At 45.2% G+C, this 20,918-nt stretch overlaps 1 protein-coding gene across 5 annotated transcripts in view; it reads left to right on the plus strand.

The window, feature by feature from the left end:
* Window positions 1–20,918, plus strand: part of LOC119401386 (protein transport protein Sec24A) — a 651,765-nt gene that overhangs the window by 559,761 nt on the left and 71,086 nt on the right. For 3 of the 5 annotated variants that reach the window (XM_049417365.1, XM_037668141.2, XM_049417370.1), the window contains exons 5-8: window positions 2,242–2,334; window positions 6,363–7,168; window positions 8,337–8,534; window positions 18,155–18,261. In XM_049417365.1, coding sequence (XP_049273322.1) covers window positions 2,242–2,334; window positions 6,363–7,168; window positions 8,337–8,534; window positions 18,155–18,261 — 1,204 coding nt within the window. The remainder of the gene's footprint in view (window positions 1–2,241; window positions 2,335–6,362; window positions 7,169–8,336; window positions 8,535–18,154; window positions 18,262–20,918) is intronic. The other 2 variants (XM_037668149.2, XM_037668160.2) reach the window with 1 other exon arrangement.

The raw sequence follows: 20,918 nt of genomic DNA on the forward strand, positions 1-20,918 counted from the left end.
TTCAAAACACTGTTTTTGTTGAAGTAGCAGAGCTCACGTGCACTACACATGAGTTAGCTGATGCTGAATACAGTGATAGAACTGCTGCTTCAATTGCTCCAAACGGCTCCAAAAGAGAAATGCTGCTCCAAAGTGTAATATTTGTTAGTAACTGCTTCGAACCTGCTCCGAAATGGCATTGGGAAACTAAAAAGAATTAATTTAAACCATGTGACCATCCAGCGAGCCTAAACGAAACCAAAAACAAGCTTTATATATTATCATCCTTGTATGCTAGCATGCAGCTTGCTTACTAGCTGCATACTAGCATATTGACAATGCCACAATACTGACACTATATAGGTCTGATTTAGCTCTGTATTTGTACCTGACAAGCAGACTATTTTGGTGAAATGCGTGTGAGATTAGTTCGGTATCATACCGATTTGGTGCTAAAAGAATGGTCTTTTTTTCCCTTAACCTGCTACAAATTTGGATTTTCCTGCTCCAAAAGCAACATTGTTCTGCTCCAAAAGTTGCTTCAAATCCTATTCTGGCTGGAGCACCCCTGCAAGTTGCATAATGCGAAATGCTTGTACATTATATGTGTCATTTGCATGGGCAAAAACTTACAGCTGCAGCACAGTATTGCTTGATAAAATGCAGAAAATACAAGATTCTTTGTGGAATTTGCTAGGGCACATTGCCAGGCTAGTTGTTTAAGATTCATGATTTACACAGAGCAGTGCAACATAACAGGGACTGAGAATTTGTGGAGACATTCTAGAGAACTGAAAAAAAATTTATTGTAGTGAAAGTGCTTTCGATAAATTGAGTTTAAAACTTTGAGCCACTAGTAGCGAAGCTGATATGCCCAAAGGCAATGGTATCGCATGGGGAATAGATCTTATGTAGGGAGTTTATGTAAATGCCCATAGACAAGGAGGTCTTGATACAGTTTTTGACTATGTGACCTCTTTGTGTATACTCAATACATTTGTGTAGTATGACAAAATTTTTAATGCAGTTGAACCTCTTTAAAACAAACGCTGATATAGTGAATTATCAATTATAATGAACTAAATACAAACCTTGGTTGGCCACGCTTTGTTTCAGTGACATTTATTCTTTCTATAACAAAACCAAAAACGTAAAAGCCGCCACGATATCAGCTGTATTGAAGAAATATTTTGGCTGCATGCAGCTCAAAACTTGAAGTGTAGCATAAAAAGTAAAATGAATATTGAAAGACAATTCGCAATAAGTGACATTAAAAATTTAGTTAAAAGTGCAGTTAAAAGTTACGGAAAAAGGTGCAAAAACGAACTTTGTTCTGTTGCAACTTCACCTTCTCATGTTGCAGTCTATTTAGTTTGAAGTGCCACTAGGAGACAGGTAAGGGCGACTTCGTTTATAGTGGGTTTGATGCCTAGAATAATGCGCTTTGTATCTAGGGTTTTTGCATGAGCCAGATTGCCGATTTGTTAGAGCTGATGTTTATATCTACTGTTGCAATGAATATTGAACATAATGAGCTAATTTATGGTCCCGATGTTACTTCATTGTAACAAGGTTTAACTGAATAAAATTCTTTCTGAAGGTTACTGAAAGGAGTTGTGTGATGGGTGCTGTAATCAATTAAACAATAAAGCCGTAGTAGTTTATCATTGATCGATAACTTAGTGGCGTGAAAATCTGTCTGGAAAGAGCTAGATTCACAGAGGACAAACGTTAAGGTTGGCATTTGTCTTATAAGTCTTGCAATGTCCTGTCCACTTGTAGTGGTGCTGAATTTTGTGCCTACAGCAGTTCGTGTCAGCACTAATAGAAAATGAAGAGGGGTTTTCAGATACATGGCTGTTTTTTATGTAGCAAATTTGTGTAGTGAGACGGCTACAAGTTGTCTTAGACAAAGTGGAACATAGCCTTAGAGTATGTGTGTCATTGTACTGGAGTTAAGGTAAATTTGTCAGGCATACCTCTAAGAGGATATTTCTCTTGTGTCTATGGATGGCAAGGGTTGCCTATTGGTGTGCAAGAGAAACGCTTGGGCTTGGCTTCTATGTGTTCCTGAATGATGCAAATTACCAAAATAACTGTTTGCTGCACCATCCACCTTTTTGGTGTTGGGTCTGTCCAAGTTCTCTTTTCTGATAACCTGTTCCCCGTTTTCCTGCTCTCTCTGTCCTATGTGGGATGTCATCCAACTAACTCTGTGGCATGAATGTTGCCATGTCCCTTCCCTTGCCCCTCCTTATTTAGAGCCAACATCAGCGAAGTCTTCACGGAACGCTTCTCCAATCCCAAGTCAGCGTTACGATTTCATGGAGGGGCAGTTCTCTTCTCCCAGGCCGAGTATGTCCCTGTCCTTTGTCCTGGTCAACATGCTTTACTGTGCTGACAATTTGCTCTTGCATGAACTTCTCATTCTGTTTCTTTGCTTGGGTTATTGTGCACTTGATTTATTTGGTTGAATCCTGTTTTTTGCTAGTGGTGTAGACATCCCTTTGTTTTGGAGGCTTTGGTGACTTTCTGGATGAGTTGAGCAGGATGTGTGGATGTAGTAATGAAGCTCTAAAAATGGACTGCATGGTCATCATCACTGAGCTTACAATGCTTTAAGTCTAAAAACTTGCGGTGAGATGTGTTCTTGAACCAACAGGGATGGAACGCATGATAGATAAAAGAACAGGTGCACCAAGTGCTGTTCTCGGGTACCTGCACTGTACATCCACTGTGCATCACCAAGCCAAGCTTTTCGTTCACTGTTATTTTTGGTTTTCTTGGTCTTTTTAAACATTTGATGTCATTTTGCGATTAGTTTTGTATAATAAATTTTTCAATCTTGAAATGAAATGTTCAGTCTTATTATTTTCTTTTGTTAACGATTATGATTTTTTACTTTGCTGTACATGTGGAGTGTTCTCACTTTACTTGCTCCCTTTTAAGTTGTCTTTGTGTTTGACATCAGAGGCAGCTTTGGTTTGTCTTGTTAATGCCTGAAAGTTCGTTTGCTAGTAATATTTTTATTCTTAGTGTGAATGGTTGCATTTGCACACTATAAAACCTTGATAATTGTCATTTAATTAGAAACAGTGAAAAATCCTTGGAATATGAGGTGTCGCTGGAGTCAACGTTTCAACAAGTGTTCTTGTCTTCTTCAAGGTACCAGTTGCTACCTTGAAGAAGACGAGACCACTTTTCAAAACAGACTCCAGCGGCACCTTGTGTTCCAAAGATTTTTCATTGCTTCAAGCTTCCACCTTCCCCTGAACCTTATTTCAGTTAAATACAGTAATACAATTTATGTGGTCCCATAACTCTTACAGCATATTTTATACGTTTTTAATATGGAGAACCAGCACATGCTGACTGCTAATTCATTGACTTGGGCTGCACTCTCTGAGACCCCCGGCATGGTATAAAATGTCTACAACACTTGTGTTCCTCTTCGCGGCATGTGGAGCAAGACTGCAATGGGAGATACTGCATGTTCCACACTGATGTATGGCCTCGTCAAATTTTGGCAAAAAAATACCAGGGTGAGCTTGCGCATTGCAGAAACACTGAGGCAGTCGCCATTAGTGTTGCTAGGTGTGCAGCATCGAGGATCAGTTTTGAAGACCTAATTATTTGCAGGAATCTGAAATTTGAGAATAATGTCCATTGCTTATGTGTACACCTACCACTGTGTCTTCATGACTACAGTGTGCTACTGTTGATCACAAGGCTGCAGGTTTGATTTGCAAGCCTGGAAGCCACATTCCAGTGGAGGTGAAATACAAAAACACCTGCTTGATGTTGCTAGGGTGTATGTTGAAAAAAAAAATCTAGGTGATCGAGACTAATTCAGAGCTCTCCATTACTACATCTCCTGTAGCGCATGTGTTGTATTGGGACATTAAACCAAATCTATCAATCAGTTAATGGTTCATTTAGTTTATTTAAATGCCAATGAGAACACTCAGTAGACAGGATAACGCAGTCATGCAAAAGTAGCTGCTGATATGCTATATACGGTCGTATTTCCTGAGAGGAAGTGCAGTGAGAGTTCAGTTATAAGTGAAATCTCGGTATAACGAACTTCAGGGGACCGCGGAAAAATGTTCGTTATTCTGAAAGGTCGTTATAGTGAAAGCCCAAAAATTTACCATAACAATAGAATTTCAGTAACGCAAACGTCCTACCTTTGCAACGGTACGTCCTTGAACTCGTTTCTCACAACAATGCACACGTGAACGTCAGACAAGGCACGTTTATTTGAAATAGTCCGTGATCGTTTTTTTGACGGGTGCAGCACAAACTCTGCGTCACGAACGATTCTAGACCGTCCGCATTTTTATCCGCCGCTTCGGTCGCTGTTCCGCTTTTTTCTATGAATATGCGGAGTTTCCTCAAGTAGTCCAACGCATCTGTGGCCGACACGGACTCGTCGCGATCTTCGGGTGCTACCGTGACATCTTCGTCCATGTCATAGCTGCGATCCTTTAAGGCCCAACTGCATGCACGCGAGTTTTGAGCGACGGCCGACAGGATTTGCTGTCGCGGAGGGCCATCCATCGCCGTCGCTTGTCGCAGGGGTGCATGGCTGATCGCGCTGATAACGCGGACGGACCGTCGTTCTGACCACTGGCCAACCGCGAAAAGCACGAAAGGCATTGGAATCTGAAATAGAATCGTTCCGCGATAGCATCCCAGGTTTCTGGAAAGCCAGAAAACATCGCTTGTCGCCCGGAAGTGAGCATGACGATATCCAACAACATGGCAGCATCTCTGACCCTTGCTTCGGTTGCAATTTGCTCGTGATGCTTCCAATCGGCGCGTACTTCAAAAAAATGCAAGTTATAGACTACCTTATTTACAGCCCCATCTCACGCGGAGAGCGAGGCAGCGGCCGTATTTTGTCGTTATTTATGATCGACGGTTCGTTTTGATGTTTCGGTGGTAGCTTGCTGCAATGTCAACATCGTCGTCGTGTGAGGTAGCCCTTCTCCCTGCGAAGCAACGATGTGAGGCGCTGCGGCTTTTCTTAAACGTTCTATGACAGCAAGAGGAAACGTTGTCGAGGTGCGCCTCGTGGACTAACCCCAACATAACGCAGTTTGCAAAGCGCGACGTAGCGCAGGCAACGTACGCTTCCGGGCGCCCCATTGGATCACAGCAGATACTACTGCCGCGGTTAAACATAAGATTGCGAAAAAAGGAAGTCCCGAAACGCTTTTATGACATCTTTATCTCAAACAAGACAATAATAAATTTGGCATGTTGTCATTAATCTACTCTGTAATTCTTTTTCGTAATTTGCCTGCGTGCGCGCAATAGTTTTCAATCGAGCAGCGCGACGGAGCCCGTTTGTCGCAGTCGCCTTCGCTCGAAAGTCGCGTGCTATGCATGCGGTTGGGCCTTTACAAAACCTGATGCGTTGTCGCCTCCGCAACGAAGGGAAACAAAAAAAAAAAAAAAGTTCTCCGCCCGCCCGCGTCTTTCTCCTCCCGTGCCATCTCAGGTTTTAGCGGGAGGGCGTCCGCTCTTCGCGCTGCGTCGTCTGCTACCTTACAGCTCCGACTGCCATGACCGATACACTGAAATCTAAGAATCCTCGCATTTCGGGATATAAGTTCGTAGTACTGAGGTGTTGTTAAGATTACACGGGAATTAAATAACGATCATTATTCTGAAATGTTCGTTATTCTGAAGTTCGTAGTATTTTTACATTGGAACTATAAGCAGTCGGCACGGGATTTCTTAAAAGTTCGTTAATTTGAAATGTTCGTTAATGTGGTGTTCGTTGTAACGAGATTTGACTTAGGCAGTAAATGTACAAGTACTCAAGCTGTGCCACTGTCATGATGAAAGGTTAAACGAAATGCACTGATGGGTGTCAGTGTTAAGACAGTGCATCGTCTGGTGCCATTATTACCACTATTCTCTGCTTTGAGGCATTGTATCATGTGCGTTCACTGCATAGCAGTACATGGCACCATGTTGGCACAGATTGCGGTATTGTGGATCCAGGATTGGTGTTGTGCTTAAACTTCTCGTAGCCATCACGTTCCTCCCTGTGGGTATCACCTACAAGGTCCAGCTTTCTTGAGCGACATGGGGGTGCATTGTTGGCTTTAATAGATGTGCTTGGTTCATTAAACTTATAAACAATGTGGAAACCTGTTACACTATTTTCGACATTTGCAGTGCACTTAGAAACTGCTATTTTGAGACATATTATTAAGGCTCACGCATACAATCAGCTTAAGTTGCTAAGGCAGTATTAAACCTTTGATAAGTGGTTTTACATCGCATGCTGTCTATTTGTCAGTACTGTGAATTATATATAGGTATTGGGCAATTGAGTGACACATGCCATTTATTGCTGTCTACTTAAGGCCCTGTCAACTACACGTACCCCAACACCAGTCAAGCAGCTCCACCCCTCCGGGGAGGCCCACAACCACCAGTAGTAGGATTCTATCCACCAGCCTCTCAGGGATCAAGCTCGTCAACCTTTGCAAGGGTGGCACCACAGCAGTCTGGACAACCTCCTATGGGGCCACCTACCTCTGGATCCTCATTCGCCAGGCCAACACCTGTGTCAGTGCCTAGCAGCCTACCTTCGCCACCCGTTTCTGGTAGCGCATATCCAGTGTCCACTCCCTCTTGTGCTTTCCCTGGACCTCCCACATTGGGTGTGCAATCTGTGCCAGGCATGCCACCTCCAGTCTCGTCCAACCAGCACCCAGCTACCAGCCCTCAAGCTGCATTTCAAGGCCAGCTGTCAGCATCCACCACTTTTCGGCCAGTCATGGGCCCAGCCCCACCAGTCTCAGGTCCCCCTCTGCCTCCACCCTTGGGTACCAGCCGACTGCCTGGCCAACCACCTGCTGCTGCTATCCCTTCTCCTCCTACATCTTCAGTGCCACATCCACCATCATCCCAGTTTTCAGGCCCACCTCCACCAGTGTCGGGACAGAGTGCATCGGCACACTTTCAGGGTCTGAGGGTCCCGGGTGTGGCTAGCTCTGGAGTGCCTTCACCTCCTGTTTCGCTCCCAGCGACACAATCTCAGGGGTATGGACCACCTCCAGGTAGCATGCTTGGTGCACCACAACTGAGACAGGGTTTCCCTGGCCCACCGCCCACTTCAGCTGCTCAGGCCCAGGCATTGCACGGGAGGCCATCATATCCGCAACAGGTGGGAAGACAGTTGGCCTTGGTGGCCTTTCTTCTGCATGGTGTATGGTTGCCTTTTGAAAGGAAGTGGCATGCTACCGAATTCTTATGTTTTCTCTGAGTAGTGAATATTCTTTAAAGCCAAAGAGGAAAGGTAATTTTATAGCCATTAGCATATTTACTCACATAATGATCGCACTCGCATAATAATCACACCCCTGAATTCTGTCACCAAAATTAGTTTCTTTTTCTTCCCGCATATTGATCGCACCCCAAACTTAGTGTGGTGGCAATAACGTGCCATTCCTTTTTAGCTATGGTGGTTTTCAATATTACTACCATGTGTAGCGTACTGTTGACAGTCGATTAAATTTTTGTGACCTCATTGCCATTGCCACAGGTATCGTATATTACCGTTGAACCCCTTTATAAGAGACATTGATGTAAGAGATAACTGGTTATAAGAGACACCACATCGCCTGACATCAAAATAGGGGTCCATCAGAAAATAAGGATGTGGTACCCTGCTTATAAGAGACAACTGGTAAGCTTTTCTATAGAAATGGCAGTTTAATAAGAAAGAGGCCAGTATTTGTGACTACAAAATGTGGGATCGCATTGGCTTTGGCACTGCGTTACTGAACGACCACATGGATTTTACGGTGATTTAAGAGAATATTGCTTGCTATATAAAAGGATATGCTACTAAATTTCATCTGTACTGAAAGTGATGGTGTTTTTTTTTTAATTTTTGACATGCAGCATGAAGCTTTTGCTTTCTTACTTAAGTTGGTTTGGTTTAGTGCAGTTTTTAGATTGACAGTTGCACAGTACAGATAACAAAAAATGTTACAAGAATTGTGCATATATATCTGTGTACCAGTAGAACCGCGTCTGTTGTCATTGATATCTTTTGTGAATAATATAAAGTTTCACCATGTAGCGCAATGCTGAGAGACATTGCCATTTATTTTATTTCACTGCATTCACTGGTGTTCATGTAAATTTACATGCTGTAACAGGGTATCATCCATCTCAATGTGTCATTTTAAGCCCTGCATTCTCACATTTTTTTCTTTTCTGTCTGCCAAGGCTGCCTTTCTCCGTTTTAGGTGCCTTGTAGTTCATTTATCTATTATAAACCTTATTCATACTACTTGCTGTCACTGTTATTCACTTTTGCAATGCAGCCTGGCTACAGTCATTCAAGTGGCACCAACAGTATGCAGCCGCCACCACCTCCCCTCTACAACACTCAGCAGCAGCAGCAGCAGCAGCAGCAGCAACCAACTCTTGAGCCACCCATGGGAGGAGTGCCAGGCTATGACCCAGAACTACATTCAAGAATGTCAGGCCTCAGTGTAAATGCCAGCTTCAACAAACTTTGGGTAAGTCTTTGCCTAGTTTGTGCCTGAAACACATGGGTTATACAAAACATCATTGCCTTTTAGATTCAAGCAACACGGTGCACTATCGGCGTCAAATGAAATGCGAACAGCGGCAAGCATTAGCAATTGTATACTAGTACGCGCCATCCAGTCATCAGTACTGACAGGTGCGCACACCATAATGGTTGGCAGCACTGTGCGATTCCCGTATATTGTGATATTTTCGCTTCTGTTCTAGTTCTGATATACAGTAGTGATAATGGTGGCCGGCGTGGGCATGCAGAGCACTTTTGGTCGTTTCAATATTTTTTTTGGTCTTATTTTCTCCATTCGAAATATCAGAACTAGAACAGAAGCGCAAAATATCGCACTATAGTGGGATGGCGCAGTGCTGCCAAACCGGATTTGCGTGCTTATCGAGGGTGATAACTTGACAGGCGTGCCCTATAGCATCGCTAATGCTTGCCACTGTTCGCATTTCATTTGACGCCGATTGTACATATGGTACAAAGGATGTACAGTCAAATCCCGTTATAACGAAGTTGCATTGGAATGATAAATTAGTTCGTTATACATATCTGATATTCATTGTCACAGTAGAGTTGAAAATTGGCTCTAACAAATCGGCAATCTGGCTTGCGCAAATATCCTAGATACAGAAATGCATGCACTGTGCAGAATGAAGTTTGCCACAGTGTCCATGCATAAGCGGGCCTAGTCTAGTTCAGCAGTTTCAGTCGTTGGGAGTTTTTCCAAGTACCTTCTTAGTCTCCTGGCCATTTTTGCAGTGTCCGCAGTGCTTATGGCCAGGATTTCTACAACTTTTTAAACTTTTTTAACAAAATTTTTTTATAAGGCTGTTGTGAAATTGTCCTTCAATATTTATTTCGCTTTTTATGTTACTTTTCGAGTTTTGAGCCTCATGCAAACCAAATACAGTAGAACCTCGTTGATACGTTTCCGAAAAAAACGCGGAAAATAAACGTATGATCCGGGAAAACGTACGATCCGAATCCAGTAAAAATTGAGGCTGACAAGCCCATACTGAGGTGCAAGAGCAAAAAACATTTATTTCTCAAAAAACATGGAGGAACTCTTCGATTTTCGAACTCCTGGCATCTCGCTGGCCGCCAGAGGTCAGCCAGCTAGTTCCGGTCCTGACCGAAAATAACGTCGTGGTCACGTGTATTGAAATCCCGAGACAACCCGAATATTGCAAAGTCGAACTCTGTGACAACCAGCGTAAACGTAAAGAAACGCTACCGCCGTGTCAGCAGACGAAACTTTGCGCCGCATGAGCGTCGGTTCTTTCTGCATTGCCGCTTGGAAATATGGGGCTAGGTTTGCCGAAGAGCAGAAGTGATATTCTCGAGCATACGCATTTGGGATACGATCACGTACGTTCGAAAGATCACGCGTGACTCGCCCCGTCCGTGAAGAAAACTGCCGCCCCTCTAAAGGCTTAACAAGCTCAACTCTTCGCACTGCACGTAACAATCGCGGTACAACACGATATGCGATATCTCGCGAGAGTGATAAGCGACCCCGAAAGCGACAGCTGTTCGCGGCTATCGCATACTACGTCGCACACTCGCGCTGATCAGTTTGCGTTCTGTCTTAACTTGAGACATGCGCTGGTATGTTCGCCGCCACTCGTAATCGCACCATCTCGCACGGCGGAACGGGCTTTAAAAGATAACACCCGGCGTAATGGCAACCGAAGGTGAAGTCCCCAAGCGCCCGCATTGCGATCTGTCGAGTCCTCAAAAAGATGGCGGCGAGCGCACATCGTCTCGTTTTGGCGTCTGATAACCAGAAACCTCCTAGATATCTTCCAGAACAAATCTTTTCTGTCAGCTTCGGACGACCCGCTGGTAGGCAGAACTGCCCAGCCAGAGAAATACGAACGCTGACTGGAATCGCGCCGGGTGGAGCAACCCAAAAACGATTGCGCTCCGGGAGAAAAGTGTGCGGGAAATTATCGGCCATATTGTCTAGGCACAATGGCGGCGATGTGCTCGGCGTGTTGTGCAGCGGTGGCGATGCGACGGCGGTATGTGCGTTTCCGCGGCAAGCCGTTCGAAGATTGTGACGGCCAGCATCGCCGCCTGCCTTTGGGTCGGTGTGTGGTTTACAGAGAGCGGCGATCGAGCAATTCGGAAGACGCGGAGGGGACAATTGAGCAAAGCAGAGAAAGCACGGAGGGGGGAAAGGCACTGCGGAGAAGCTGCCGTCGCCGAGAGGGCCTTTTTTGCACACCTGAATGAGAGTTCCTGAGTACAAAACGTATCATACGACCCCAGTTTTCCACGGTGCTGAACGTTGCTGCCAAATAATCGTATTTTCCGGGAACGTATTAACCGGAACATATTACACACAGCTGTATTGGGTTATTTTTAATTTTCGCGATTTCGAGCGTAGGAGCCGGGAAATCGTATCAAGCGGGAACGTATCAACGAGGTTCTACTGTATTTGTTTGTTACAGCCAATATCACAGTGGCTGTCACATCTTCAGTTTTGTTATAAAAAGAATGAGTATCACTGAAATGAAGCGGGACCAACCGATGTTTGTACTTAGTTCACTATAACTGATAATTTTTGCTGATTACCTAGGAACTGCGTAGGCCCTTGTAGACGCCTTCAGAATCTATGACATTACAGCGACTAGTGCGGGAACTTCAAGGGGGTGTTGCACCCACATTTTCTCTTTGCGCATTTTCTCGCTTGCCAAGCATCTTCTCGCAGCATGCATGGTGTTTTTGGTATCGTGAAAGAGCAATTTACTAATACGATAAAAATTGTTTTTTCTCTTTAGTGTCCCTTTAATAAGCCTTGCTGTGTTGACTATGAGCGCGAGTCAGGAAGACACAGACCGTGATATAATATACATTTATTTAGAGAAACCTGGTGCACCACAACATTTTCTCTTTGCGCATTTTCTCGCTTACCAAGCATCTTCTCGCAGCATGCATGGTGTTTTTGGTATCATGAAAGAGCAATTTACTAATACGATAAAAGTTGTTTTTTCTCTTTAGTGTCCCTTTAATAAGCCTTGCTGTGTTGACTATGAGCGCGAGTCAGGAAGACACAGATCATGATATACAGCCAAACCTCGATATATCGAACACGGACATATCGAATTATTGCCTATATCGAACGGTTCCTATATCACGTGGGAAATCGCATGCATTTTTAATTTTTTATTTCGAACGAAGTTTGACGTATAATGGATATATCGAACTCGGCCACCCCAAACCGCCCGCGCTCCGTTGACAGGCGGCGAGCTTTCCCGCAACTCTCGAAAATAGCGGTAGCGCGGTGGGCGTTTACGACTGCTGCACACATCGATGGCGCCGAGTGCGCCACTTGAACGTAGCGGCATACGCACGCCGCAGCCTTGCAGCAACGACGCACTGCACTTGTTGCACCAGCTCCTCCTTGATAGTATCGCCAGGCATCCGTCGCATCGGTCGTTGACTCGTTTTTGTGCTCGTGTGTTAGGCCTGCCACGCGTTGTGGTGTGTGTAGCGATGGCTGCAGACGCGAAGAAACGGACGACCCTGACTTTTGCAGCAAAACTGGAAGCAATCCAGCGCGTTGAGAATGGTGAGAAGAAGTCGAGCGTCGCGGACGGGTTAGGCATACCAAGGAGCACATTGAGTACTCTGCTCAAAAACAAAGCCGACATAAAGGCCAAGGCCGAGAAGAGTCAGCACTCGGGCGCGCGGCATGTACGCAAAGCTGCTGTTGAAGATGTTGAGAAGTCTCTCCACGAGTGGTTCATGGACGCAAGGGCCCGAAATATTCCTGTATCGGGGCCGATGTTGCAACAGAAGGCAAAGAACTTTGCATTCATTCTCGGCGTCGAGAATTTCAGTGCGAGTAGCGGTTGGCTACAACGTTTTAAGACTCGTTTCAACATTGTCGGGAAGACTGTGTCGGGAGAGAGTGAGGACGCCAATGATGAAGAAATTCAGAAGTGGCTTGATCATGAGTGGCCCCAAGTTCTTGCCAAGTATGAGCCGAGCCAAATCTTTAATGCTGACGAGACGGGCCTGTTCTGGCAAATGCTTCCGCGGCAAACGCTGGACACTCGCGGGGACAAGTGCCACGGCGGCAAGCAAGGCAAGGCCCGTGTGACGGTCCTATTGGCTGCCAATATAGATGGGAGCACGAAGCTGCGGCCACTTGTAATTGGCAAATTTAAAACCCCGAGGTGCATGCGGAACTGCCCCAATATTCCGGTGACTTATGCCTGGAATAAGAAGTCGTGGATGACGAGGAATATTTTCCTCAAGTGGCTGAAGGCGTGGGATTCGGACCTGGTTCGTCAGGGACGGAAGGTATGCCTTATCGTCGATAACTGCACGGCACACCACACCGATGCCCAGCTGAGCAACATCGAAGTGGTATTTCTGCCGCCCAACACCACTTCGAAGCTTCAACCGTTAGACCAGGGCATTATCCGCACATTTAAGTCTTATCTACAAGCGTCGGCTGATCGACATTTTGCTTGTAAGACTCCGGATGGGCCAAGATCTGAAGATCGATCTTTTGGGCGCCATCCAAATGCTCACGGCGTCGCGGGAAAACGTCAAGCAGTCGACGATAGCCAACTGCTTTCGGCATGCGGGCTTCGGTGGACGCACTGACGAAGCATCAGTGGAAGAATCCGAGGAAGCTGGGTTGGCATGCGCAGATGAAGAAAGCGAGCTCGCCGAAACGTGGAGCAAGCTGGAGAGCTTTGTTGGTGCGGAGCTGCGAAGCATGTGCATCGAAGACTTCGTTGGAGGTGACGACAGCACTGGTACAACGGCGGAGCTAACGGATGTAGAGATCGTCACCGAAGCTACCGCTGAGCAGCCGAATGAAGACGCTGCCGAGGTGGATCCCGCAAGCGCTGATGGTGCCCCGCTCCCGACATCAGCTGAGGTCGTAGCCGCTTTGGCCCTTGCGCGCCGCCACTGCAGCGCGATTGAAGGCACCGGCCTTTCACTTGTGGATCGCCTGGACTATGTTGAGGACGCAGTCGTCAAACACGCCATTGCCAACAAAAAGCAGGCTACTCTTTTTCGGTATTTTAAGCCAACACAATAAATACTTTGTTTGAATCTTCAAGTGAGTATTTACTGCACCACGATTGGTTCGTTGGTTGTTGTCCACAAGTTCTTGACGCATTTTTTACGTGATTTTTTATATCGAATTCTGGATATATCGAACTATTTCGCGATCGCCGTGCTGTTCGATATATCGAGGTTCGACTGTAATGTACATTTATTTAGAGAAACCTGGTGCACCACAACATTTTCTCTTTGCGCATTTTCTCGCTTACCAAGCATCTTCTCGCAGCATGCATGGTGTTTTTGGTATCGGGATAGGAGCAATTTACTAATATGATAAAAATTGTTTTTTCTCTTTAGTGTCCATTTAATAAGCCTTGCTGTGTTGACTATGAGAGCGAGTCAGGAAGACACAGACCGTGATATAATGTACATTTATTTAGAGAAACCTGGTGCACCACAACATTTTCTCTTTGCGCATTTTCTCGCTTACCAAGCATCTTCTCGCAGCATGCATGGTGTTTTTGGTATCGGGAAAGGAGCAATTTACTAATATGATAAAAATTGTTTTTTCTCTAGTGTCCCTTTAATAAGCCTTGCTGTGTTGACTATGAGAGCGAGTCGGGAAGCTACAGACACCGTGATATAATGTACATTTATTTAGAGAAACCTGGTGCACCACAACATTTTCTCTTTGCGCATTTTCTCGCTTACCAAGCATCTTCTCGCAGCATGCATGGTGTTTTTGGTATCGGGAAAGGAGCAATTTACTAATACGATAAAAATTGTTTTTTCTCTAGTGTCCCTTTAATAAGCCTTGCTGTGTTGACTATGAGAGCGAGTCGGGAAGCTACAGACACCGTGATATAATGTACATTTATTTAGAGAAACCTGGTGCACCACAACATTTTCTCTTTGTGCATTTTCTCGCTTACCAAGCATCTTCTCGCAGCATGCATGGTGTTTTTGGTATCGTGAAAGAGCAATTTACTAATGCGATAAAAATTGTTTTTTCTCTTTAGTGTCCCTTTAATAAGCCTTGTTGTGTTGACTATGAGAGCGAGTCAGGAAGACACTGACCGTGATATAATGTACATTTATTTAGAGAAATCTGGCATGTAACAAAATCTTCTTCATTTTCATATATTAGGTCTGTATTTTTTCTTGCAAGTTAAAGCAATTTGTTTCTGTAGTTTTGATTTCACAAAGTCTGTACATTGTATCCATGTGCCTGATGTCCTTTTGACAAGTAAAACAAAAAAACACTGTCTGTTACTTAATTCATGCATCCTTTTATGTGAAAACGTTGGGAACAGTCTTGTGATAGAACAGCAGCGGGGAAGTTTGTGTGTTATGTTGCAGTGAAACGTTGGTATAACGAACTTTAGGGTACCACAGCCAACTGTTTGTTGTTCTGAAAGGCCACCGTAGTGAAAACTTTGGAATTAACGGTTATAATTACATTACAACAATGTGTAGACATCCTGCATTTGCCACCATACATCCTTGAACTAGTTTTCACACAGCTGCACACATGAATAGACAATGCATGTGATAGACAATGCTCAATTATAGGCTACAGCTTCTATAGTAATATACAGTCACGCTTTATTTGTACTAGGTTGTGAACCATTCCAGTAATATGCAAGGCTAGACAAAAAGGATAGACCCTTACACTCTTGAACCTGCTAGCCTAGGCAAAATAATATTGCTCTTTGAATAAACTTAAGTGTTACATTAATTGTACATTTTATGAAAAGCCACATCCACTCTCAAAAGGTTTGCAGTGTGAGAGCTGCAGTTCAGTTCAGCTATGCCTCTGGCAGGAAATGCTACTACTATGACCAAATGGGCGTGTTCGCTAGCAGTCGCGCGCATATCTTTAGAGGGGATCGGCAGAGGGCTCATAGCTTCGTACATGTTGTGCTCTCATCGCAGAGTTTGCATTGAAGCCATAGACAGCATGAAGGTCGCTTTGTTCACTGCAGCGGCCATGTTTCCTGAAGGAGTGAGCTCCTAACTGTTCTTCGTATAACCTTCCAATTTGTTGCTATCGCATTCATTGTTTTGCCCTTGCTGTGGAACTGGGACTTTTTTTTATGATTAGGGCTTGCTCCTGTACAACTACAGTAGAACCCCGCTGTTGCGTTCCCGGCTGTTACGTTTTCCTGGCTGTTACGTCGTTTTCGGCCGGTCCCGGCACAGCTCCCATAGGATCCAATGCATTGGGAACCCCGCTGCTGCGTCGCAACTGTGGGACCGTTCCCGCATCATACGTTGCGAAGTGCCACGACGCGCCGGCCCGAGCGGCCATGTTGTCTTTCACGTAGCTTGGCTTGGCGGCTTGACAATGGGATTGGCCGCCCAAAGTGCCGGGGGCAACACCTATGACGTATTTTCGGTTCATGCCAGCAAAAGCATGACCTTTGAGATCCGTATTTTGAGCCCGATTCAAAGGGTATAGCCCGATCGCCATCACCATCGCCCATGTGTGCCCGTGCTAAAGTCCCTAGATTTTTCCCTAGGGACTTTAGCCCGTGCTACCCGTGCTTGCTGCGGTCTTCTCGCATTGCCTTTGTTTCGTGTCGGTCGTTGCGCAGGTTATACGAGCGTGCAGCATAGTGCCTTTACACTTCCAACGCTCCAAATAGTCTTCAAACAGGATGACATCAAGAAAGCGGAAATCACTTTCGCTGCAAGAGAAGTTGAACATTCTCCGCGCTGTGAAAGAGAACCCGACGCGGAAGAAGGCGTGCATAGCGAAGGAGTTAGGACTGACGCCTTCCACCTTGAACTCCATCGTTGCAAAACGGATCGAAATTGAAGAAAATGCCCGAACCTTCGACGTCAAGTGCAAGCAAGCCCGGAGTTCGGAGCACGTGCAGCTTGACAAGGCCGTTTTCGAATGGTTCAAACAAGCCAGGGCCGCAGGAGTTAACTTCGACGGTACCATCCTGCGAGAGAAGGCACTCGAGATCGCCGACAAGCTCGGTATCGACGGTTTTTGTGCATCTAACGGTTGGATCGACCGTTTCAAAAACAGACATGGATTACGCTACCGCACTGTCAACGGAGAGGCTGCAAGCGTGGACACGGAGACTGTTGAGGCCTGGAAAGAGACCGTGGTGTCTATCATAAAGGACTACGAGCCGAGAGACATATTCAATGCCGATGAAGCAGGCCTTTTTTTCAAGGTACAGCCCTCTAAGACGCTGAGCCTAAAAGGCGAGGCTTGCCACGGTGGAAAATGCAGTAAGGAACGACTAACGGTGCTGCTGTGCTGCAACTCCGATGGTTCGGAAATGATGAAACCGTGGGTGATAGGAAAGTTTCGAAACCCACGCTGCCTTAAAAATGTCCGTCACCTGCCCTGCCACTACAACAATAATACCAAGGCGTGGATGACGTGTTCACTTTTTGAGGAGTTCTTGAGATACATGGACTCTAAGATGGGCTGCCAGAACAGAAAAGTCGTTCTTTTTCTCGACAACTGCTCCGCACATCCCAAGGACACTGCGTCGCTGCGGAACGTAAAGGTAGTTTTTCTTCCTGCCAACACCACAAGCCACCTTCAGCCCTTGGACGCTGGAATAATAAAAAATGTAAAGCACTTCTACCGCAAGTGCATTGTAAAGCGGTCCCTGGCCAGCGTGGAGCGTGGGCAGCAGCCGGCAGGCGTCACCATCTTAGATGCAATGCATTATTTAGCATCGGCGTGGAGCGCCGTCACTGCTGCTACAGTTGAACACTGCTTCAACAAGTGTTTCGGTGTGCGCGCAGATGACACAACAGAAGCTGTTGGAGACGGTGCGTTCGCAGACTGCGACGAACTGAACACTGCCATGGAGACTGTTGGTGCCAGTGGAATCGCGTACAGTGACTACGCTTCTGTTGACGACGCCGTTGTCACCTCCGCGATGTTATCCGTCGACGACATCGTGGCTGAGTGCGCCGATCCGTGCGCCAGTGACGAGGAAGTTGAGGAGGAGGTGGAGCGGATACCGGAGCCAACGTTCTCATCGGCCGTAGCGGCACTGGATTTATTGCGAAGATATGTGCGCACCAGTGACGATGGCGAGAGCCACATGGCACTACAGGTGCTTGAAAAACGCCTTGTGCTTGTCGGGCGTGAGAAGATGCGCCAGGCAACGCTGCATGATTTTTTCAAGCGAAAGAATTAAAACAAAACTATGTGCAGTTCACCACTACTCTTATTTCTCAATTTTTCGCGTTTCTCGGCTCTTGCGTTTCCCGGCTCCTACGTTTTTTTTTTACGGTCCCGTGAAAAACGTATCAGCGGGGTTCTACTGTACTATAATGATTTCATTTTGCAGGGTGTATTTACTCTGTTAATGAGAAATGAGATGAATGTTGCTAACACAACACAAGTGCTCATGTACTGGCACACTTCTTCAGCATATCTCTGATATCGTTAAAAAAATTCTAAGCAGGTTCACTGTTCTGCAATAAGTAAAACTATGGTATGGCCAAAAAATAAGTGCAGCTTACGTTTTAATTTATTTTCCCTGTTTTTTTTTCTTTTTCTTTTTTTTTGTGCAGGGCTATGAAGCATGCAATTTGCTTCAAACACGGAACATTCTTCCCAAGGCTCCAGAGGACCCACCCAAGCCATCGCTGCCTGGTGATAATGCAAATTGTTCACCTGAGTAAGTGCTGGCTATTTAATGTTGAGTGAATGTGTGCAAGCATGTGTGTATTGGTGAGGGGGGGAAAAAGTGCTATATATTAGGCTTGTGCGAATAGTAAATTTTAGGTTCGAAGGTAATTGGAAGCGAATAGTGATTTGGTCGAATAATTTTGAATTGAATTCGAATAGTATATATCATATTATAAAGAAAAATTAGCATATTTGTCATGAACCAACTAACATGCGCAATATTTTTTAAAATTGAAACAAGGCATGTGCAAATGTCATTCTTTTTGCTTCAAAGGGAAATGGAAGCAACTTTGAATAGTAGCAGGATATCACTTTCGGCAGAATGCAAGTGATACTGTAAAATATAGTACGTTTTAAAATGTACTATACTTGGAGCATATAAGCCAGTATAACAAGCTTTAAACTTAAAAAATGATGAATCGATGTGAGGGTAATATGTGCACTTAACCTTGAAGTGGGGCTTCACTGCAGTGCGGATTTTCCTTGGAAAGGTGTATTCACTAAATACAGTAGAACCCCGCTGATACGTTTTTGAAGGGACCGTAGAAAATAAACGTAAGAGACGGGAAACGCAAGAGCCGAAAAACAGGAAAAACGACGAAATATTTTGTGGTACAGACTTTTATTTCAATGCTTACGAGCAGCACGAAAATTGGCGCGCTCAGCCGCGATCTAGTCGACGGATAGAAACGCGGAGCTGGGGACGGCCTCATCCACAGAAATGTAATCAACGTATGTGATTTTTTTTAACACCAACAGCTGTAGGCATGAAAGAACTAAGCACACGCAAATCACGACCAGCGCCGCGAGTCCGACCGCGAACCGCGCGCACGACCATGCGAGCTCCAACCAGCTCGGAACTCCTCCCGTCCTCCGACAAATAACGATGATGATGAGTCTACGCCAACGCGATGGCAGAAGTGAATGCCAATCTCGAAGGCCTTGCTTTCGCAACCAATTACGTCATAGACGCCACGTTTGTGCAATACAAATCTCAAAGGCTATGCTTTTGTCAATAGTAAATGCCAATCTCGAAGGCCTTGCTTTCGCAAGCAATTACGTCATAGACGCCATCTTTGCAATACGAATCTCGAAGGCGATGCTTTTGTTTGAATCAATCGAAAGATCCTGTTGCTTGCACCTCTAATGCGCCTAATGTTACGGTCAAATCGGCAAAAGCTGCATGAAAATGCACCATGGCCGCTCTCTTCGGTAGTCACTCGGTCGGCTCCGAGTGTACTTCGCGACATATAATACGGGAACGGTCCAACAGTTACGACGTAACAGCGGGGTTCCCAATCCATTGTATCCCATGGGAGCTATGCCGGGACCGGTGGAAAACGACGTAACAGCCGGGAAAACGCAGCAGTGAGGAACGTAACAGCGGGGTTCTACTGTGGCACCCTTCCACCGCAGTGAAACCACCTTTACAGGAGGTTACATGCAGTTTATATATGTCAGTGCACCAACTCGCCCAGCAACGCATTCTATTATTATATATGGCTATTCGGTCATTTCGAATACTTCGAAATTTAGAGTAATTGAAATTTGTTTCGAAGTGAATTTGAATTATGTAATATTCGTTTGAATGTTCGAATTACTCGAATATTCACACAAGCCTACTATATATACATCAGCCGGTTTTTCCCAACCTTTAGTTAGCGGCATGCTGCTACTACATTTTGGACAATGCAAAACTGCTGAGTAATGGCTTAATTACTGGATGAGTTAATATTTGTTTCCGCTTTTAAAAATTCGGCACTCATTTCTGCTGATGCTTCAAAATGATGTTAAAAAGAATTTGTTTTCTGCTGGTTGATATCATTCATGCAAACCAATGCACTGTTAGTGTGTTTAGACGTATTTTTTTGAAAGGGTTTATGTTCAAGTAACGCGTACCGTATTTTCCGGTGTATAAGACGCACCTTTTTTCTGATATTTTCGCTGGTGCGTCTTATACAACGGTGCGTCTCATACACGCAAAAAGTCATGCAATTCTGCGAGACCAATCTTTATATTTAATTCATGAGTACGATAAACTGAGCGAGAAAGCATTCGTAAAGATATATCTAATTTTGTTATAACAATGAAGCAGCTGTGATCTTAGATGTCAGCTATTTGCTGTTCAAGCAGTGCGGCGACCACGGAGATTACGGCCGCAGTAAAAGCCACCACCGTCGCATGCCCCATTGTACTGTTTGAATTGTTTGTTCTTAAACGAAGCATTAAACCCACGGAACTGAGGCAATAAATAAAAAAAGAGCACCACAACAGTTCATTGTAACATTGTGTAGCGCCCACAATATCAGTTACAAAAGCGAAAGTACCACTTCGTTATCATCATCACCAGTTTCCGTGCGAGACGTCGCTGCAGTCCAGCAGTAGCCGCAGCTTCCGGCTTCCTGTCGCCATTTACGTTTTGTATGCGTGTGTGTAGGCATGTGTGTAGGTGGTAACCATGCGGCGCGTTCGTTGTTTATGTGTTCCCGCCAAGTCTCGTAATGCTGTAGAGATACGGTCAGTACGGTAGCTACCATAGTAGAGGCAACGCCAACGATCTGCTTCAAGGTGTCTACAACGCTGTGTAAAAGTTACTCAGAGGCCGACGACGGCAACCCAGCAATGCTGCCAACCGAGGCGGAAGAA

Source organism: Rhipicephalus sanguineus, chromosome 1 (genome assembly GCF_013339695.2).
Source record: "Rhipicephalus sanguineus isolate Rsan-2018 chromosome 1, BIME_Rsan_1.4, whole genome shotgun sequence".
NCBI classification, from domain to species: Eukaryota; Metazoa; Arthropoda; class Arachnida; order Ixodida; family Ixodidae; genus Rhipicephalus; species Rhipicephalus sanguineus.